This window comes from Ptiloglossa arizonensis, chromosome 6, assembly GCF_051014685.1.
Source record: "Ptiloglossa arizonensis isolate GNS036 chromosome 6, iyPtiAriz1_principal, whole genome shotgun sequence".
Taxonomy (NCBI): Eukaryota; Metazoa; Arthropoda; class Insecta; order Hymenoptera; family Colletidae; genus Ptiloglossa; species Ptiloglossa arizonensis.
This window is the reverse complement of record NC_135053.1, coordinates 24,950,254-24,968,872: the sequence shown is the minus strand read 5'-3', so window position 1 is coordinate 24,968,872 and position 18,619 is coordinate 24,950,254. Positions and strand designations below refer to the sequence as shown.

Here is an 18,619-nt window from a genome sequence, read left to right as displayed (position 1 = left end):
GTATAATTGTTCAAGTAGGTGTATTTTATTGCGATTTTTCGCTACCAGGAAGAGCACTGAGCGCCGGTGGCGGGTGCAGCGAACTATGGTAGGTTCGTGGATCACGATCATTCTTATTTCGAGCGTGCGGGATTAACCAGCTGCAGCTGCAGACTTTCACACCGAAGAAAGAACACATTTTCCGGGCCGTTCGATAGCCGAGCACCGCAATGGCAGACAGTGGGAGCGACAGATGCGGGGTTCCTTTATGCGCCGCGACCTATGGCGCTTTGTGGTCGCGTTATACTTCTCTCGTGAATGACAAACGTTTTACGGGGTCGTTAAAATACGCGCGTAGTCGTCTCGGTGTTGCATTTGAAAACACAGAACGTTTCGGGCGCGACGAGAACGATCGAAAATGTAGTTGGACGCTGCTGGAACGTCCTTAAGGAACAAAATGGCTATCGAGGGACAATCGACGCGTTGATCGAAAATCTCTCCGATCGAGAGCGTTCTCGCTTTTTCCACGGTACGGTTAGCCGCGATCGACGTGTCGTGACTTACGAAACCTTCGTCAGTTTCACAAACGCGGGCTAGATCATGGGATCTATTAGTCCAGGAGTAGAAACTCACCGATACGTTCGCTCGTGATACTCTGTTGGTAGCGCGGGTGCTTCTTCCCACAGAAATATTTGTTCGAGCGTCCGCTTCGTCGCGTCAATTTCATTCGCGGGAATGAAATCGTTCTTGGCGATAAATAATCGCGAATCTTTCGAGCCTCGAAGATATTCGGTACGAGCGAATCTAACCTCTTTCCCTCCGTGGAGCAAGTTACACCGAAACGAAATATCGAATGGTCCGTTCAAAAGAGATCTCTTTATCCATTCTATTGTCCGAGTGTCTAAAAAGGTAGCGTATTGTCAAAATTAAAACTGTTTCAAGGAGTTGCCATTTTGCCCTTCTTGTCCATGTCGAGTAGGTAAAATAATTTGAATTAAACAATTTTAAAATTTCGAAAAATGTCATCTTAAAGAGACCTTTGACCGTATTGTATCGGCTCTCGAAATTCATTTACTTTTAAGTACAAGATAATTCGAGAAATCCTCGTTCCAACGAAGCGATCCATATCGAGGCATTCGATCTAAAAATTCGCGAGGAATTATCGACGATTAGTCGGGTATTTATCGTTCCCCGTTCGCATCGATTCGGCTCGAGATTGTTCGCGGCGATCTCGTTTCCTGTTCCGTTCCCTGGAGAAGAACCGTTGCTCCAATTCTCCCGCGACTCCTTTCTCTGGAGGAAAAGTGTTCCGCGTAGCGGGAACAAAGGTGCAAGGGCACGCGCGTAAAGTGGGAAATAGACGAGAGTCCGATGCGTAAGCGCGAAACGACCTCGTCCTCTGGTCGAGTCTCTCTCGAAACTGTCGTAAATCGTGCGTCGCGTGCAAACGCCTCGATAACGGTTCGTATTCGCGGCGAGAACGTGGAAAAGTGTTTCGTCGACGAGTCGTCGAACGCGAAAAAAAAAACGCGACGAAAAAAATCTATCGAAACACCGCGGACAATCGCATCGAGAGCGCGATTCGTTCGAGTGTACGTCGAACGAGTACAATAGAGGACTTTCGTCCTCCATTTCTTTTTGCTCGCTGTGAATTTTGCGATATTTCCGAACTGTTCCAGATACCGCGAAACTATCGTTTCGACGCGAACGCTTAAAAGGAGCACGATACAGAAATTCTATAAATTCTCCGTAGAATTAAAATCGATTCGAATCGAGGAACAACGTGCGCTTCGATAACGAATACAAAATTACGATAGTGGTTTTCGCTCGTAAAGCGAACGAGCTGGTGTTAAAATTCATTATCGAGTTAAACGCAAAATGCTCGCGTTACGACCGATAAATTTGTCGGATCGCGGCACAGAGTTTCCATAGATTTTTCCGTGAAATTTAAATCGGTTCGAATTAAGAGCCAATACGTGTCTCGGTAATCGATGCTACAATAATATCTGCCTTTGCGGGGAATGGATGGACGGTATCGAAATTCATTATCGAACCGTTTAAGTGCAAAATACTCGTATTACAACTAGCAAATCTGCCGGATTACCGATAAATTACCCACTTACGAGATATCGCGAACTCTACCGAACCGCTAAACCGCAACGGTCTCGGGATCGGGATAAATGTGGATCGTAAATGAATAGATATGATCCAGATCGTGGAATCCTTTCGACTATCGTCCGTGTTCGTACGGTAGCCGCGCGCGTGCATTCTAATAAAATCGTTCGATAAAACGTACTACCGTGGCGCGATCGACCGATGCTCGAATCGATTCGCCTTGATCCGCGCGCGCCTTGATCGTTTCCAATCGTTTTAACAATGTAAACGATATCTCCGCGGCACCGAAGTAACGCGGTGAAACGAAATTCTCGCTGTCGTCGATAATTGCGAAACGAGCCAAGAATTCGACGGATCGACTTTTGTAAACTCGGTTTTGCGCATTTTGCGCACGGTTTCGTTTTTGCATTCGAGCTCGTCAAATTCTCCGATACGCGAATCAACTCGAAGAAGTGGAACCGTGTTCGCAAAGTAACGGTGAAACGGTGGAATATTCATGAAGGATATTTAACGTCGGTGCCGCGAACGGATAAGGAAGTTTTAAAATTTAAATCGAGCTTCTCCTCGAAAATAGTATCGGCTCGAATTCTTCGATGTTCGAATAACAAGCCGAAGGAATGCTCCAAGTGTTTGTTTCGAACGACTAATACCCTGCGCGTTGAAATTAGAAAACCTGTAATTTGCGGACAGAATCGTCACCGATACCACCGAGGAGCTTCGGCGCCACTTTCACGGCTCGGCTGCAGGAATTTATAATGCCTCCTTCGAGGATAAATACCCCCCTTGACGAAATCTTTCGATCGATCCTCGCGGAGCTCTCTCTCCGCGAAAGATGGCCCAAGGGTAAACAAACCACGTCGTCGATTTCCCGCGTCGAGAAAACTCTTACTTTTAGCAATTACCATCGCAATCGACCTAGCTGCCAATAGCAATACTAACGGCGTCACTGGCCTATTCTTTCCGCAGCGAGAAAAATTTACGATTTCGCGTTACCCCTCCCCGAACCTAACGACTCCGATTTAACGATCGTAAAGTGGCTGGCTTTCAACCGCAGTCGATGTCCTCTCTAATACGTCGGTTTCGATAACGATCGTCCTCTTCGGCAGAATTTCTTTGGCCTTCGACCCGCAGAAGTCTCCAGACTCTGGTGAACAAAGTTTCGCAGTTCCTATCGATCGCACCGGCAAGATTCCGTCGTCCTTTTGCGCGCAGGATGGTCGAAAAGGCTGCCGTCAAATTTATACGGTACATTAAGAGGGTCGAGTAAGCGAAAAAAGTTTACACGAGCACGCATCTCAAAATACTTTATCGGAGAGTTTCGAGGGGATTAATGATTCGTTGATAAAACTGTGGAACTGGGTCTATCTCGCTTATCTCTTTACAGGTTGGATCTCAACCTTGCCCTTTCTTGACACGAACGAACACTTCTTTTAGTATTCGAAACGATCGACGATTTCAGAATGTCGATTGAAAAAATTCCACGTCGAATTAAATTCGTTTTATACCGATTGAAATTGACAAAAATAATACTTCTATCGTTTACGGAGTAAGTTTCGTGAAATAACGCTAAAGAAATTAGCGACGAAATTAAATAATTTCGATATCGAGCATGGAATATAAATAAATTTCGTTACGGGACGAACGGGAATAAAGTAGGGTAGACGTCGAGCGGGTTTAGGCCAAGATCAATGTTACGGATTGGAAAACGATCGGTGTCTTTGTCGCGAGGGTTCCTCGTGTCCCGGATCAGTGTTTACGTCGATAAATCAAATATTATTAGCGTCTCGTGTCGATTCCTCGTAAGAATTTGAATTCACCGGACACGGTAGACATCGGGAAAGGTCGATCGGCGAACAAAACGTGGCTCGAAGTTCGCCGTTTCTTCGTCTTTCGCGTTCGTAAATCTTCGCGGGGCTCGAAGCACGACGGTGTTTCGTGCACGTGCACGTGGTGCACGGTGGCACATCGCGTGGAATTTTCAGCCGTTTCGGTAACGTGCCACAGAATCGCGATAGGAGAAAGTTATCGTGGCAGGTGATTTGTTACCGGGAAGGCTGCGCGTCGTTGGGGTCCGTCTGCTTCGGAACGTAGGAACTACGAGCCGTCTGTTTCGTCTCGAGAACGAAGGGAGACAATGCCGTGTCACGATCGCTTTCGTTTTTCGATCCGCGGGGGAAGTACGGACGGAAAACCCCGCGATTTTTATTCACGGTCCTCGAAACACGGCTCCGACTCGAACACTCGCCATTCCCGCGGTTCACCGCCGGTCCTTCGGCGAGCATTCGTTCGTTACCGCGTCGAAATAGTTGCACGAGTTACGAAGCGCTCGCAGTTTGTTTTTTTTTATTTTCCAACCTACAAGGAGGGAAAGTATAGAACAATTTCGAAGCGAATTTTTTTATGGAAATACAGGTTTCGAGACCCCGTTTTACAGTTCTTTGGAACGCGCGCGTTTACCATCGCGTTTCATTTTTCCATTTAAATCGTACACGATCGTTTCGAGCTCCGATTCGATTTCGAACGAAAATCGATCGACCAGTGACAATGTTTTGTCCCTGTGAAAATTCTTTTAAATATTTTGAATAGTTTCCAAATTTTGCGAGAAGAGGTTGGATAATTCTATGACGTTTTATTCCTTGCACACTCGAACGAAGCTTTTTTTAGCGGAAAGTATTGCGACGTATTCCTCTCTGTTAATTTAATTTATACACCTGTCGAGGTAACCAATGAGGCGGAGCACCACGCGCACGATACATCTCCACTGCCTATGGTCGTTACTGCTTACTTCCCTCCTTCCCAAGCGATCATCCCTTCCATTTGTCAACGCGTCGCAATAAAATACATTTTCCATAGATACGTTCTTCAAGATCGGAGAACGTATCGACTTTCCGTCTGCGAATTAAACGCTAGAATCGATGCGGTGACTTCCATTCACGTTCGCAACTCTGTTTCCGAAAGTGCGTACCACGATATTTTATTCCTATTGGCAACGTAAACGCATAAATCGGCAATTCTACGCGTAAATCGATACTATTTCGATTTACGATCCTCTTACTTTCGTAGACATCGTTGCTTATACCGTGCGCTCTTTTACTTAAAGGAAATGAAACTCGAATCCATCGAGTACTACCGAATCATCTTTTTTCCGAATACAATCGTTTCCTAGATCATAGAAATCGCCCGATATCCGGCTCGATTTTCGTACCGCTGAAAATTTGTTTCAACGTTCGTTAAATAGGCCATCGATCCACTGGAGATCGATATCCTGCTCGATATTCGAAACATTTATAACCGACTGGTACGGAGAAGGAGGGTAGCAAGGAAATACGCGGATTCCGATTCAGCCAATCGGATCGATAACGACTCGAAAAATCTTGTTCCTTCCTTGAACCGTTAACGTTGAAAGGCTGGCCGGTTATCAAAAGGAAGTGACTGTCGCCGGTGCCGAGTAAAATACAATTTAGTCCCGCGCCGATCGTCGTACGTTTCACTTCCCATCGCTTCCATTCGAACGTAATCGAACAAGTTCTGCGCGAAGAAAATTCCGCTGTACTTTCTCGCGGCAGGTGCAAAGAGCGAGCCAGCAATCGCGGCCGATACCCGCGCCTAGAAATATTCGCTTTCACGTTTATTCGCGGTCGCGAACGGTACGCCGAAAGGTTCGCTCGTGAAGAATCAAAGACACGGGGTCCTGACTGCGTGAAACAATTAATACTTTAAGGCGCGTTAACGCTCGTTGGAAACCCACCATCCTTCGAATCGTGAATTCCGCTCGAATATTTCCCATACGGGTTTTAATCGTCTATGCGATTTACGGGCATCGTCGAGCGTGTATCGTTGCGAAATAATAAACGTACACGGATGTTTTACTTGGTAAATTTCGAGCGAACTACCTCGTAATAGAAGTGTTTGATGCGAATAGAAATTGGAGCGCGCGAAATACGAAATACCATCGCGGTACTGTACGACTGGAGTAATGTACTGTAATACTTATCGAATATGTATTTTGTAACGATGTAGCAAAAATCCAATAACGCGTAGTAGGAATTGAAACGTAATAATTGCGCTGAATAATTTACGATTCAGTCGTCCAGCTTTTTTTCGATATTTGACAGTAGCCCGATGACAAGTTTGCGATCGTGGTCAAGTTCGAAGCAGAGGGTCGCTCGTGTTTCTTCGAGTTTCGACGAGACGTCTCGTAAACGTTGCGATTCCAGGGATTCGCGGTGTCTCGAGTATACCGGGCAAAGGTGTTAACGAACCACGAGAGACCTGTAGCCACCCCACCCCTGCAACCCTTAACATCGTTGACTCGAAATTCCGTTGACCGTGACCGCACGGTTGTCGCGGGACCGGTAAACGTCACTTTCTTGCACGAAATTCCACGATGGTCAACGACCCAGCCCGGCCAGGTGTCGGGGAAACGTTGAAACGGTCCGTTGTCGCGCTCGTGGTTGTCGTAGTCGCGGGGTTCTCCGCTGTGGAAACAGGGTTTTTCGCGATCGGCGGTCCGGTCCGGTCCGACTAGGAAAACCGTTCTGGAACCGGACCGTAGTCGCGTTTGAAACGCGAGCCGGGCTCGTGTTTTCTATCAGGGCGACACCGCGTCCCCGCGCACACAGCTCGGGAATCTGGATAAGAGTCGACGACCACCGGTGGAACGACTGTTCGACGCTTGCAAGAAAGTCGCCGGACGCGGAAGCAAGTCGACACGCGTCGATGATGAACGACTCGAGTCGAGCGGGTCGACGAGGAAAGCTCGATAACTCGGCCCCGCGAACCAACCGCGGATAGACGGCTCTTCGATTTCTTTTTAATCGGTCGCGGATTACGCGCTCATTAGCGCGCTGGTGCGCGATCGAACGAACCGGAGAGTTACTCCGATTCGGGAAAATTGGATCGGAATTTTCGGGAAAGCCTACGTCGTTGATCTTGCGTATTCCAAGTACGTAATTTACGGGAGAAGAAACGAGACAAGGTCTCAATCCGTCTCCCTTCGATTTCAACGGCCGCTCGTAGAATGGTACAGTTCGAGGTATCCGTTCGGATGAAGAGACTCGATTTTTTTTTTAGCGATACGAGCGATCGAGTCTCGACGTACCTCTGCGTAAAATGTAAAGTCGATACCGGCATTGTTTGCAACTGGTTACGGTACATTGTCGCGGCAAGCGTATTTCGTTGCTCTCGATTGTAATCGATATCGCGTACCCTCGAAACGCGAATTTGTCGCGTATTCGTTGAAGAAGATTCCATTGTCGTTCGGTACCGAACGAGCGTGCAACGCATAGGCGAAAGTATTCTCCGTCGGGTTCGTTTCGCGAAATGTTGCGAAGCACGTATCGTACGGGGGCAATTAGAAAGTGTAATCGTCGAATTTTTGTACCGTGACGAACATTACGCGTCAGGGATCCTGGACGTCGCGTAGCCGCGGCTCCGGGTCGCGTTAATTGCCGATTTATCGTGTTAATTGTCGATACGTGGCTATTAATGGAGTTGCTCGGTTCACCGTTCCGATCCGCGGGCACCGGGCTCGAAGCTGGTCACGTTTTTTAGTTAATCGGCTTTCACGCTTCGGCAATTATGCACCGCGAGGGACGCCTTTCTACATTCCGGCGTAATAACGAGGCACTGGAGCCTACCTGGATCGAGATTTTCCTGTTGCGTCTGTCTACCGTGCGCGTTATGTAATTACAGCTCGGATGTTTGTCGCGTCACGATTCACCGATGACGATCGTCGGCGGGATCGTAATTGCAGCCTCCGATCGCGTATCGGGCCGCCCGATGCGTTCTAAATATGCAACCGTATCCAGACGATGAACCGCTCGTTTCGATTGCGCAACCGTTTGTTCGACGTCGGCTGCCGAGGACGATGATTTCCGCGACACCGTGCACCAGACACGTCGCTCGATGCGTTTCGATCCACGTTCAAAGGATCTTTAATCGGGCCTGGCGAAAGCGAATCGCATTGGATCAACGCGCACTAATTTGGAATCGTCCAGGTCATCGAGGTGTATCGCACGCCTCGAGCCTTCGATCGCAAGATTAGAAAATTACTTTTTCCTTAAAGTGCGCCGACTTGTACAAACTTACCACGAATTCAAGCAAAACGTTAAACCGTGCAACCGACCCGACGAAAAATCGAACGTGTACCGAGTTCGACCCGTATCCGTCAGTTTCGAACTTACTCCCGATCAAATTTTACGAGTCGCTTTTTTCGCCGCGATCGGTTTCCAACTCGGATTCATTTCTCGAAAGCAAGCTTAGACGTATCCCAGATGTTAAGTGGAACCGAGCGAAATGCAACTCGATCCCGAACCCGGTACCAAATACCGATATACGGTCCGATGGAGTAAATAGAACGAAACTTCGTAACTCTCGGCTTCCCGAAATCTTGGATCTTCGACGTTTCTTCTGGCGGTTTCGTCGATACTTTGGAAAGATCGAGCAACCGTGGCCGAAGAGGCTTGTCCCGGAGGCTGGTCCTCGTCTCGCGACTTTGTCGATACTTTCCGGAGCGTCGACGAATCGGAGACGGTGTACGGCTCTCGAGAATTGCATCGCGTTGCATCCGGTAGAAATTCGCTCGACGGTTGGGTCTCCGTCGATTCGTAAGTCTGTTGGTTCGTTCTCCGTGGTTGTCGTGTTTTCGTTAAATTAATTAAACGTCGCGCGCTACTGTGCCTCGCTTATAAATATGGAAATGCGGCGAAATGGGGTATGCACGCGCATACTTTCGCGGCGTTCCCCGGGCCCGTAAAGTGATTTTCTCTAACGAGGACGCGATAGGAGTGCCGATCGTTGCGCTATTCGTACGCTTTCGTAAGTAGATGCGGGCCGCCGTTTCGTTCGCGGAGACTATCGCCAAGATGCGGGCAGAGTTTCCACTCGGCTTCGTAGCCGATAATCACCCTCGCGCGCGTTAACCGAGAGGATCGGTAGACACGCCCGCGAGGGAGCCGCGCCCCGAATCCAAATGATTTCGCTGATTAAACGCAACGGGGAACGAGGAGAGATCTCCTCGATCTCCCCTGGCAATATTTCACCCATCGCGCCAACCATTCGTAATCAGGCGGGCGGACGCAACGCGAATCGATTCGTTTCGACGGCGAAGTTCAATATCCTAATTGAAACTTCGTCGAGCGTCCCGCTCGCGCGCTCCGTTCTTTCCCACGTGCATTAATTTTGATCAGCGAGCGTGTCGTAACGACGAATCGCCGACGATAAAGAGGATCGTTGTCTGGAAGTTCGGCTCTCGCGAAAATTTCAATAATTCGTTCCCACCGTTAATAATATTTTCATTTTTGATGTTCACGCATCGTCGCGGATACGCGCGATACGCTATTATCGACGAGGTAGCTAGTTTCCATTCGGAGAATTTCAATTCGAATCGATTCGCATTATTCCCGTGCAAATGACGTTCGATAAAATCGCAGCTAACGATAACGAGCAATTTCGTTTTCCTCGCGATCGAAACTGCGCGTTCCCGCGATAATTGCGAGGATCGTTAACGCTGTTCGTTATCCGTTCGGCGAACTTGGTTCAACGATGTCCACGGCGCGTCGTTAACGGGGCAAACGGCATAATGCCGCACGTGTCACGGTTGCGATCCGCGCGTACTCCATTCCGAGAGCGGAGAAAAGGTGCTTCCGATGGCTCGAGGCCCTAAGGGACCACGGCCACGTGTCCGAACGGAGAGAAAGAACGAGCACGGAAAGTAGTAGACGCGAGTGCATCCTGCAACGATGCACTCGCTCGACCGTGAAACGCGGAACAGAAACATCGATCGGGCGCTCTTTCAGCGATCAAAGAGAACGGTTCCTTCGTGAATACGAATGCACGAAACGCCTTCACGACAGAGACGAACGAAACTCGATAACGAATAAAACGCGAATACGTATCGACGCGTTTCCTTTTCTCGATACTACGCACGGATAACGATTTCTTTTTCTACTCTTTATCGCGTACCGTGAGTAAACGCGAGGTGCTCGACATCGATGAAGCTCACCTCGAAGCGTTATCGTAGCTTTCGTCATCGATTTGGAATTCTTATTTCGCGCGCAAACTTCGAGAAACCGTACGCGCGCGTCGATTTATGGACGGTTTCGTGCTCGTAACGCGCCCCATCGGGATCGAAGAAATATACCCGGTCGAGCCGATTACAGGCGTTAAATTTGTTCTACGAGCCGAACAGTTGCGCGATCCATATATCCCCGTTTATGAGCGAGCTCTGCCACCGCGCCACGGGACACGGTGCACTTTCGTCACGGGTACTCGATCGGGATCGTCCTTGCTCCAGGATGTTAGCGATCCGTGCCCAACGGGATTTCACGCTCCCATGGTCGCTGGTACACGTTGCTCTTATGGAAAGGACCGCGCAGTCATCCGTACGAGATCTGTAGAAAATTGAACGTCGAGGCTCCGTTCCCCTATTGTCGTTCGACCGGGAAAACGTATCGGTTCAAGAGACTCGCGACAATTATTAATTACGAGCATCGCGCGTAATACACAGCACAGCTGTACGCTGTGTACGGTACAGCTATAGGTTGCAAAAATACATCCTACGATCGAACGGACTCGCGTACCTTGGGTTCGTTTCCTTCTCGACGATATTACGGTAAAACCGAAACAAACGTTTGCACTGGTGCGGCGCACAGAAACGACACGAGTTCGATTCGAACGAATAAACGACCGATTCCAATTCTGAAAAGTTCCCATTTCGAAACTTTCGTTGGAGTAAAAATTGTGCTCCTCTCCAGTCGGTTGTGCACGAGTATCGAGTTGCGAAACCGTGGTACGGTCTTTCCCAATGCACTCTGCACCGTGCACTCGTGGGTCGTGTCGGGTGCTTTGGACGCGTTAACTTTCAATTTCAACGTTTCAAGGTTTTAATAATGTAACGCGAAAGCTGCAGGCAGAGGCGCGTTCGCGATCGTTGTCGAACGCGATTCGGCGCACGATTCCTAATTACGCGAGCCGCGTTCGAACCTTGACTCGTCGGTTTCGTGGAAATCGTCGAGTTTACCACGGCCGAAGTAGGTTTTGCGTAAACAGTCCCCGGCTCGCCTCCGTGAGCAAATAGACAATGTTCCGTGGCCGAGACCGTACGGCCCCCCTCCGTCGCGTCGCTACGTGCCTCTTTCCCCATATGTCGATTTATGGTCCCTCCATTAGGGACGGTTCCGTGCTGCGCCACGGGAGTTCCAGTTCGATTCGGAGACAACAGGATATCGTTTCCATCGAAGAAGAACGAGGGCCTTTATCGTTCCCTTTTGTTGCGACCCGACCTACGAAATAGTTCCGTGTGTGTTTACACACAATATCGCATTCATGGTAAATCCGAGCACACGCTGCTCCGAGGGAGAGACGGGTTCGCGTTCGAGGGGGGGATACGGATTTACGAGCGCGACGTTTAGTTCACTCTGTTTGCTTTACATCGGGGCTTACTTTATTCGGTATCGTTTACCACGGGAAACGCGGTTTCACGCGACAGGTTAGCCAGGTGGCTTCGTGAATTTGTATCGGTAAACTCGCCGACTCGAGTACCCTTCGAACTTTGCGCCCGAGACGTCGAAACGAGTTCAAAATATCGCGCGCGTTACGAACCAACAGAGGAAACTCCTTTTTACTCGAGGATTCCCTTCAATCTATCTAACGAGCCGAACGTTAGATGCAAAGAATTTTTAAAATAGTAGAATCCTCCTGTGCGATTAAAAATAATCCAGGACAAGTAAAATCGTAGCGAGCTCGCCTATCTACGCAATATCTACAGTTCGAAAATAAACGACAGTCGTAATTACAAAACGAAAGCTTCGATCGAAGGCAAAGGATTCTAAAATAGAATCATAATATCGATCGCAGTTTAAGGTATTCACCGAGGTTCAGTATCTCGAATTATTTCTATTCTAAAAAGAGATTCAATCGCGCTTTCGCGATTTCGTCGGAATCGAGGTAACCGCGAGGCAGTGAATAATGAAAATTGTTTCATCGAATCGAGTTTACGTAACGGTCGCGATCGAGCTTCGAGGAACCTGATGTCGGTTTTCCGTTGCAGAGACATCTTGACAAAGGTAGCGACCTTGCCGAGGCGGCGAGCGCGAGCGGACTTCGGGAACTCGCGAGATCCCTGAAGCAGCACCTCCGAGGATTCGGTTCCCGACTGGAGGACAGGCGCGAGTACCTCGAGGACACGTCGAGATGTTGCCTGCTCCAGGACCGGGCGTACGAGTGGGCCCAGGAGGCTCGTCTCGCTGGCGAAAGGAGGGCCCAGCAGTTCCTGATGGCCAGACCACCCCTCCCGGCCGAGCATTTCACGGAAATGATGGCGCTCGCCGAGAAGCTCGGTAACGAGATCCTCCTGGAACAATGCCGCATCGCCAGGATCAAGTGCGCGGAAGCCCTCGAGATGGCGAGGACGACTTCCGCACCCGGCAGTCCGGCCAGGAGAAGATCCTTCGCCGCTTCGGAGTCTGCTACGTCCTGGGAGGACAGCCTGACCAAGAGTACGTTTATCTTCCTCCTTCGTGATCGATTTAACGCGTTGATCGAAACAACTGGACCAAGGGAACATTCTCGAGCCGTCGTCCGGTCCTCGTAATCGTAAATCATCGTCGTAAAGTATCGTTTATCAACGACTTTGAAACTGGTACAATAGACGCGAACGTTCCCTGCATCGTGCAATTAGAAACACCAGTTGCGTACGCGAAACGGAAGAACGCATTAAGGTCGATGTACCGATATTCGATGTTCAACGCGTAGACCTTTTTCCGCGCAATCTTCGCACCTGTCGATCTTAGAATTCCCGACGATACGATCTTGTTTGTAATGTTTGTTTTCGTATCTTCCCTCTCGGTACTGTTCAACATCGAAGACACGATCGATCGGGAAGTTTGCGTCGAAATCGCGCGATCCTTTCGTACGACCGCCCCCGAAACAATTGTCTCGCCTTCTCTGATATGTATTCGATCGTTCAGGAACATCGTGGGACGACAGCGACAGTAGCGCGTCTTACGCCTGTCCCATGGAGAGCATTGGATCCGGTGGAAGCGGCGGACGACCGGTCCTGGACAACATCGCGGAGCTCCGGGAGAGCGCCGAGCAGCTTCTGGATTGCTCGCCGCCGCGGACGCCACCGCGAAGCCCGGCGCCGCGACGACTGGTGAAACCGCCGGTGAACTCGCACCTGCACCGAGCGGCGAGCATCGCGCCGGGCATGAAGGCGAAAAAGTGCGTAGACGCGCGAGATCCTTTTCAAGGATCTCCCTTCGGGCTGGGGCAAGGGTGGGGGAATCGGGAGAGTCGCTCTCCTTTCTTTCGTCGGGCCGGAGCCACGCAATTAACGATGGACGCGCGTAATTACCGTTGCCAGTCTGATTAATATTCTCATTAAAAGTTTCCACGTCGAAGTCCCCCGCGTCGCGGACGCGTTCGCGCGACGTGGGAGACGAGCGGAGATTTCGCATTACGTTTTCGCGCCGCGGCGATGTTTCTTCCGTGTTCCGTCCGAACAATGCACAATGTTTATCTATAATAATTCTATCGCGCGGCTCGTACGGAATCGTTACGTGTACCGCGGCGAGGGCTGCGGGGACACCGTCGTTAACGAGGAATTTCACCTTGCAGAACAATACTGCTCATAATGAGGGAAATGATACAGACCGAACGAGACTACGTCAAGTCCCTCGAGTACATAATAGAGGTAACTGTTCCCTCGGTATTCCCTCGAATTTCGCGATCACGGAGACGCCTCTCGATTAATCGTATTTGTCTTTTCTTTTTTTTTCTCTCTCTCTTCTTCTGTTTCTCGTCGCGTCGAAGAACTACATACCGGAGCTGGTGCGGGAGGACATTCCCCAGGCCCTCAGGGGACAACGCAACGTGATCTTCGGCAACGTCGAGAAGATTTACGAGTTTCATAGTCAACACTTCCTGCGGGAACTGGAACAGTGCGAGCAATCACCGATGAACGTGGGACAATGCTTCCTCCGACACGTGAGTTCTTTTCCTGGGGTTTCTTAATTCCATTCTCCTTCGAGAATCCAAAGGGTTCTTCTCTCCCGTTGTTCTAACCTCTCCCCGGGCGGTTCGCCGACTCTCTTTTCGGTCCTGCGATTTCAGCTTCGAGGATCGATTCCGTCGGGTTTCCTCGTTCGAAGTTTGCGGAGGATTCGTACGCGTCGTTCCAATTACCCCAACCGACGAACTTTGTTTCCAAACGGTGGTTTTTATTTTCTAAACCGCGACACGTGTCCCTGGCATACGTTCAAGGGTGACACGGTGACCTTTCGAAACGTCGCAATCGTCGATCGATTCGCTCCTGCGCGCGTTCCTCACGGTCCAAGTTCGTTTCGTTCCTACGAATCGATTTATCTCCCGTTAGTGTTCGAATCCTCCTTCCAAGTCCAGCGAGCGGTCCCGGCGGACGTTGCGCAAGAGTCTCTCGGTTTCGAGGAAACTGTCCCATAAATTAAAGTACCTTTGACCGGAACGTGTGGGCTTACGATGCGTCGATCGCCATTGAGAACGGCTGGGCTATTCTCCGGAGAAAGTTGGTCGATATTTTCCAGCCGTAGGCGAGTCCTTGAGAAACCTAACGAACCGGAAACGCGGCAGCGACGATCCGAAAGACGGCGTCGTCGAACCCAACGTAACCCGAGGCGACGACGCGACCCTCGACGGTGTCCCTTGGTCGATCCCATTGGCCGATGGAACTCGTTTCGGTCCCCAAGGATTCGTTTTTGCTACCGACTCGGGGAGATTGTTGCGCCACGCCGGTAAAAGGCACACACGGACGCACTCGGTCGATTCCTTTTCGACCGTAGGACGAGATAACGGGCTTTTTACAGTCTCCGTCGAGCCGAAACCAACTAAATTGTTGTAACGGCCGAAAGAGTCCCTGCTCGAACTCGAACGTTAATACGCTATCGAAGCTCCTCGGTAACGGTACGCGATCGTTCGCGCGCTCTCTCCGCGATCCCTACAAATCGATCGACTCTCCACCGATCTTCCCGCAAACAGGGTCACGGATTCTCTCTCGGTCGATGAATCGATAACGTTCGACGATCGTTCGAACCATCGAAGAATTCCTCAAATAGTCGGTCAACGTGGACAAAGTACAACTCTTTCTCTCTCTCTCTCTCTCTCTCTCTCTCTCTCTCTCTCTCTCTCTCTCTCTCTCTCTCTCTCTCTCTCTCTCTCTCTCTCTCTCTCTCTCGCCTCTCGGATGTAAGAACCAGCGATACGCTCGTTGGAACACGCTCCAGGTTTTCTTTCTTTCTATCCACGCTCGGAGCCAACCATTACCGCCCGCGTCCCGTTCGAGGCTCCTCCTTGGATCGCGAGTTCCACCTATCCGAGATTTTTTCCACCGGAACGGCGATCGCTATTAAGGACGAATGTCGCCCGCGTGTGTTCCAGGAGAAGAAATTTTATTTGTACGCGCTGTACAACAAGAACAAACCGAACTCGGACTCCCTGATGGCCGAATACGGCACCGCCTTCTTCAAGCAGAAGCAGCTCGAGCTCGGCGACAAAATGGACCTCGCGAGCTACCTGCTGAAGCCGGTTCAGCGAATGGGGAAGTACGCGTTGCTCCTGCAGCAGCTGGTAAAAGCTGGCACCGACCTCTCGGAGCAAATGTCCGGCAAAGAGGAGAAGGAGGAGAAGGAGGACGGTATGAAGCCGATGGTCGAAGGAGAAGCGGACTTGAGGGCGGCCGAGCAGATGGTGAGGTTCCAACTGCGTCACGGGAACGACCTGCTGGCGATGGATTCCCTACGGGATTGCGACGTACGTGTTTCCACATTTTACACCGTAGCCGTTCGTAACTCACCGTGATCGATAACGCGTTAAACGACGAATAACGATCCAACGGAAGAAAAATAGTTGGCCACGGGACGCGTTTTTCCCCGTGGTCTCGCGCGTCGCTGCGGACCGTAAAGGGGATGTAAATTGTAGGTGAACGTGAAGGAACAGGGCAGGCTGCTCCGTCAGAACGAGTTCTTGGTCTGGCAGGGCAAGGGCAAGAAGTGTCTGCGACAGGTCTTCCTGTTCGAGGACCTTATCCTCTTCAGCAAGGCGAGAAGATTCCCCGATAGGAAGGTGAGCCGGCCCTCGAGGCCCGCGGGTGACGTTGCCTTCGTTTTGCCGCGTTCGTTGCCGGGACGACCGACAGCCTGTGTCCGCTCTGTGTTACAGAACCTCGACATCTACATCTACAAGCACAGCATCAAAACGACGGACATCGGGCTGACTGCCGTGATCGCGGACTCGCCCACGAAGTTCGAGATTTGGTTCCGCAAGAGGAAACCGGGCGACACGTACACGTTGCAGTGCGCCAGCGAGGACATTAAGAAAGCCTGGACGGAGGAACTGAGCAACCTTTTATGGAAGCAGGCGCTGCGAAACAGAGGTACGATGCCGGCGATGTTTGCGTTTTGAAATATAGCCTAGCTACGGTGTAGGCCTTTGTGGCGGGGACTTAACGAGAATCCCTTTTGCGACGGTACAGAAGTGCGCCTGGCGGAGATGTCGAGCATGGGCATCGGAAACAAACCTTGTTTGGACATTAGGCCTAGCGCGGATCAGATCAATGACCGTTCCATCAGCGTGGCTCAACTCTCGAAGAGTAAGTACGCGACGATGGATCGTTTCCGCGGGGAGTTCTCGCCCGATCGATAATATTAACCGAGGTCTACCGTTTAAGCAGCGCCTAGATTTAGGAATTCGATTGCGGTGTCGATGTCGGAGGACTCGGGACGTTGCAGCAGAAGGCCGCACAGCGTGATCTCCGTCAGTTCGTCGTCGAGTAGCGGCGGCAGCAGCGGTCCACCGACGACCTTGAACCTCGGTTTGGACACGAGTCCCAGGCCCCATCACCGTAGCACCACCCTCAACAGCCAGTGCAGCGTCGGTACGTACGATCCTTTCGATACACCGTGCAACCGTATGCCCGAACGCTTCGAGTCGACCACCTTCTACACAGTTTGCCCTCTTCTACCGAATTGCATTGCAGAAAGCGGTATAATAGCCGACATTTCGATCGTCTCCGACGACGGTGGCGACGGCACCGAGAGAAGTCACTGGAACTCGACGCTGGAGAGTCCCACGTCTCATCTACCGACGACGTCCACGCCTCTTCAGTCACCGACCAGCGCGATCGCAGCAACAGTTACCTCGGCTTCTTCGTCCGACACTAATCTCGCACCCTACGACCAAGACATGTCCATTAATTTATAAACGCCGCCTCTGAACAGGCTGGCACCGATATAGAACAGAGTGTATATATATATATTGAACAAAAAAAAAAAAAAAAATATATATATACATACGTTGTCGATTCACTTGCAAGTTGTGACTCGCGCGCGTGGTACCGATCAGGGCGCGCGTTTGGAGCGTGTATTTTCTTGGGCAATCGTGGTTGAGCGACGATGCTACGAGACGAAAGTATAAAAATGCCGTACACACCGGTCCGATAGACCGCTGCGTCACGCTTGTTACCCGTTGCAAACCGTTTTAACGCGAACGAAAATCGTTCGTACCGAGACACACGGAAAACACACACCTACACGTACACACATCCATCCGCAATACCAGAGGCAAACGTTCTCGGAGAAGCTCAACTTTCAAGTGAATTTATCTTTTGATACGCTTCGTGTTTCACCGATCCACGCGATCGCATAGTTGTCGCGTCTGGATTTTTATAAAAAGCATTGATTTTCAGAAGTAACGGCAACACGTGTATTTTCTTATACTGTCTCCTCCGAATCCACCAACGTGCCCAAGAGAATCATAGATAGAGAGAAAGAGAGAGAGAGAGAGAGAGACGTTTCCCGACGGGATATATAGTATATATATATAATATGTATATATGTATATATACATACATATATACATATATACATATATATATATATATGTATAGATGTGTTATGGCTACATGTCTTATCAACGCGCTGCAAGTATCGTGAACGGGCATGCATCGGTTGCCATTTTCTCTCATTAACATTGGCATTCCTGATACCAGCGACTGAGAATATTCTTTCGATTTCCGATGACTCGTCTAACGGTACTTTTATACTTTATTTATACGCGTAGTTAATAATAAACGAATCGATATTCCATCTCCACGTTGTGTTCGCGCTCACGTGCGGTGCACGAGGACGATACTCGGGAGCAACGCCCGCGTCACGAAGACACCACCGTGGTTCGGCTACTTTAACGAAACACCCGAAGACCATCGTTTCCCTACGCTCTTCGGGTATTCCATTAACGGTCGACCCGATGATCCGTCGTTCGTTTCCGTTGTCTCTGAATGCGTTTTTTCATTTTTTCGGCCGCGAGTCCGTGCGCGCGCGCGTACCCCCTCCCCCTTCAGGAATGTCAAAAAATCAATGCGCACACATACGACATACCACTTTGTAACATAATGTAATATTAAAGGTTTATACGAAGTAGCCGCAAGTAATATAACCGATAGTCTAAATATTATTTCCAGATTATATATTAAATATATATACATATAATATTA

General features: G+C 50.0%; 1 protein-coding gene across 7 annotated transcripts in view; it reads left to right on the top strand.

The window, feature by feature from the left end:
- Window positions 1–18,619, top strand: part of LOC143148316 (uncharacterized) — a 360,338-nt gene extending 341,719 nt beyond the window's left edge. For 3 of the 7 annotated variants that reach the window (XM_076314556.1, XM_076314557.1, XM_076314558.1), the window contains exons 14-22: window positions 12,146–12,593; window positions 13,065–13,317; window positions 13,714–13,789; window positions 13,909–14,082; window positions 15,508–15,879; window positions 16,048–16,501; window positions 16,601–16,717; window positions 16,796–17,002; window positions 17,105–18,619. In XM_076314556.1, coding sequence (XP_076170671.1) covers window positions 12,146–12,593; window positions 13,065–13,317; window positions 13,714–13,789; window positions 13,909–14,082; window positions 15,508–15,879; window positions 16,048–16,501; window positions 16,601–16,717; window positions 16,796–17,002; window positions 17,105–17,328 — 2,325 coding nt within the window. In that variant the 3' untranslated portion in view covers window positions 17,329–18,619. The remainder of the gene's footprint in view (window positions 1–12,145; window positions 12,594–13,064; window positions 13,318–13,713; window positions 13,790–13,908; window positions 14,083–15,507; window positions 15,880–16,047; window positions 16,502–16,600; window positions 16,718–16,795; window positions 17,003–17,104) is intronic. The other 4 variants (XM_076314561.1, XM_076314559.1, XM_076314563.1 and 1 more) reach the window with 2 other exon arrangements.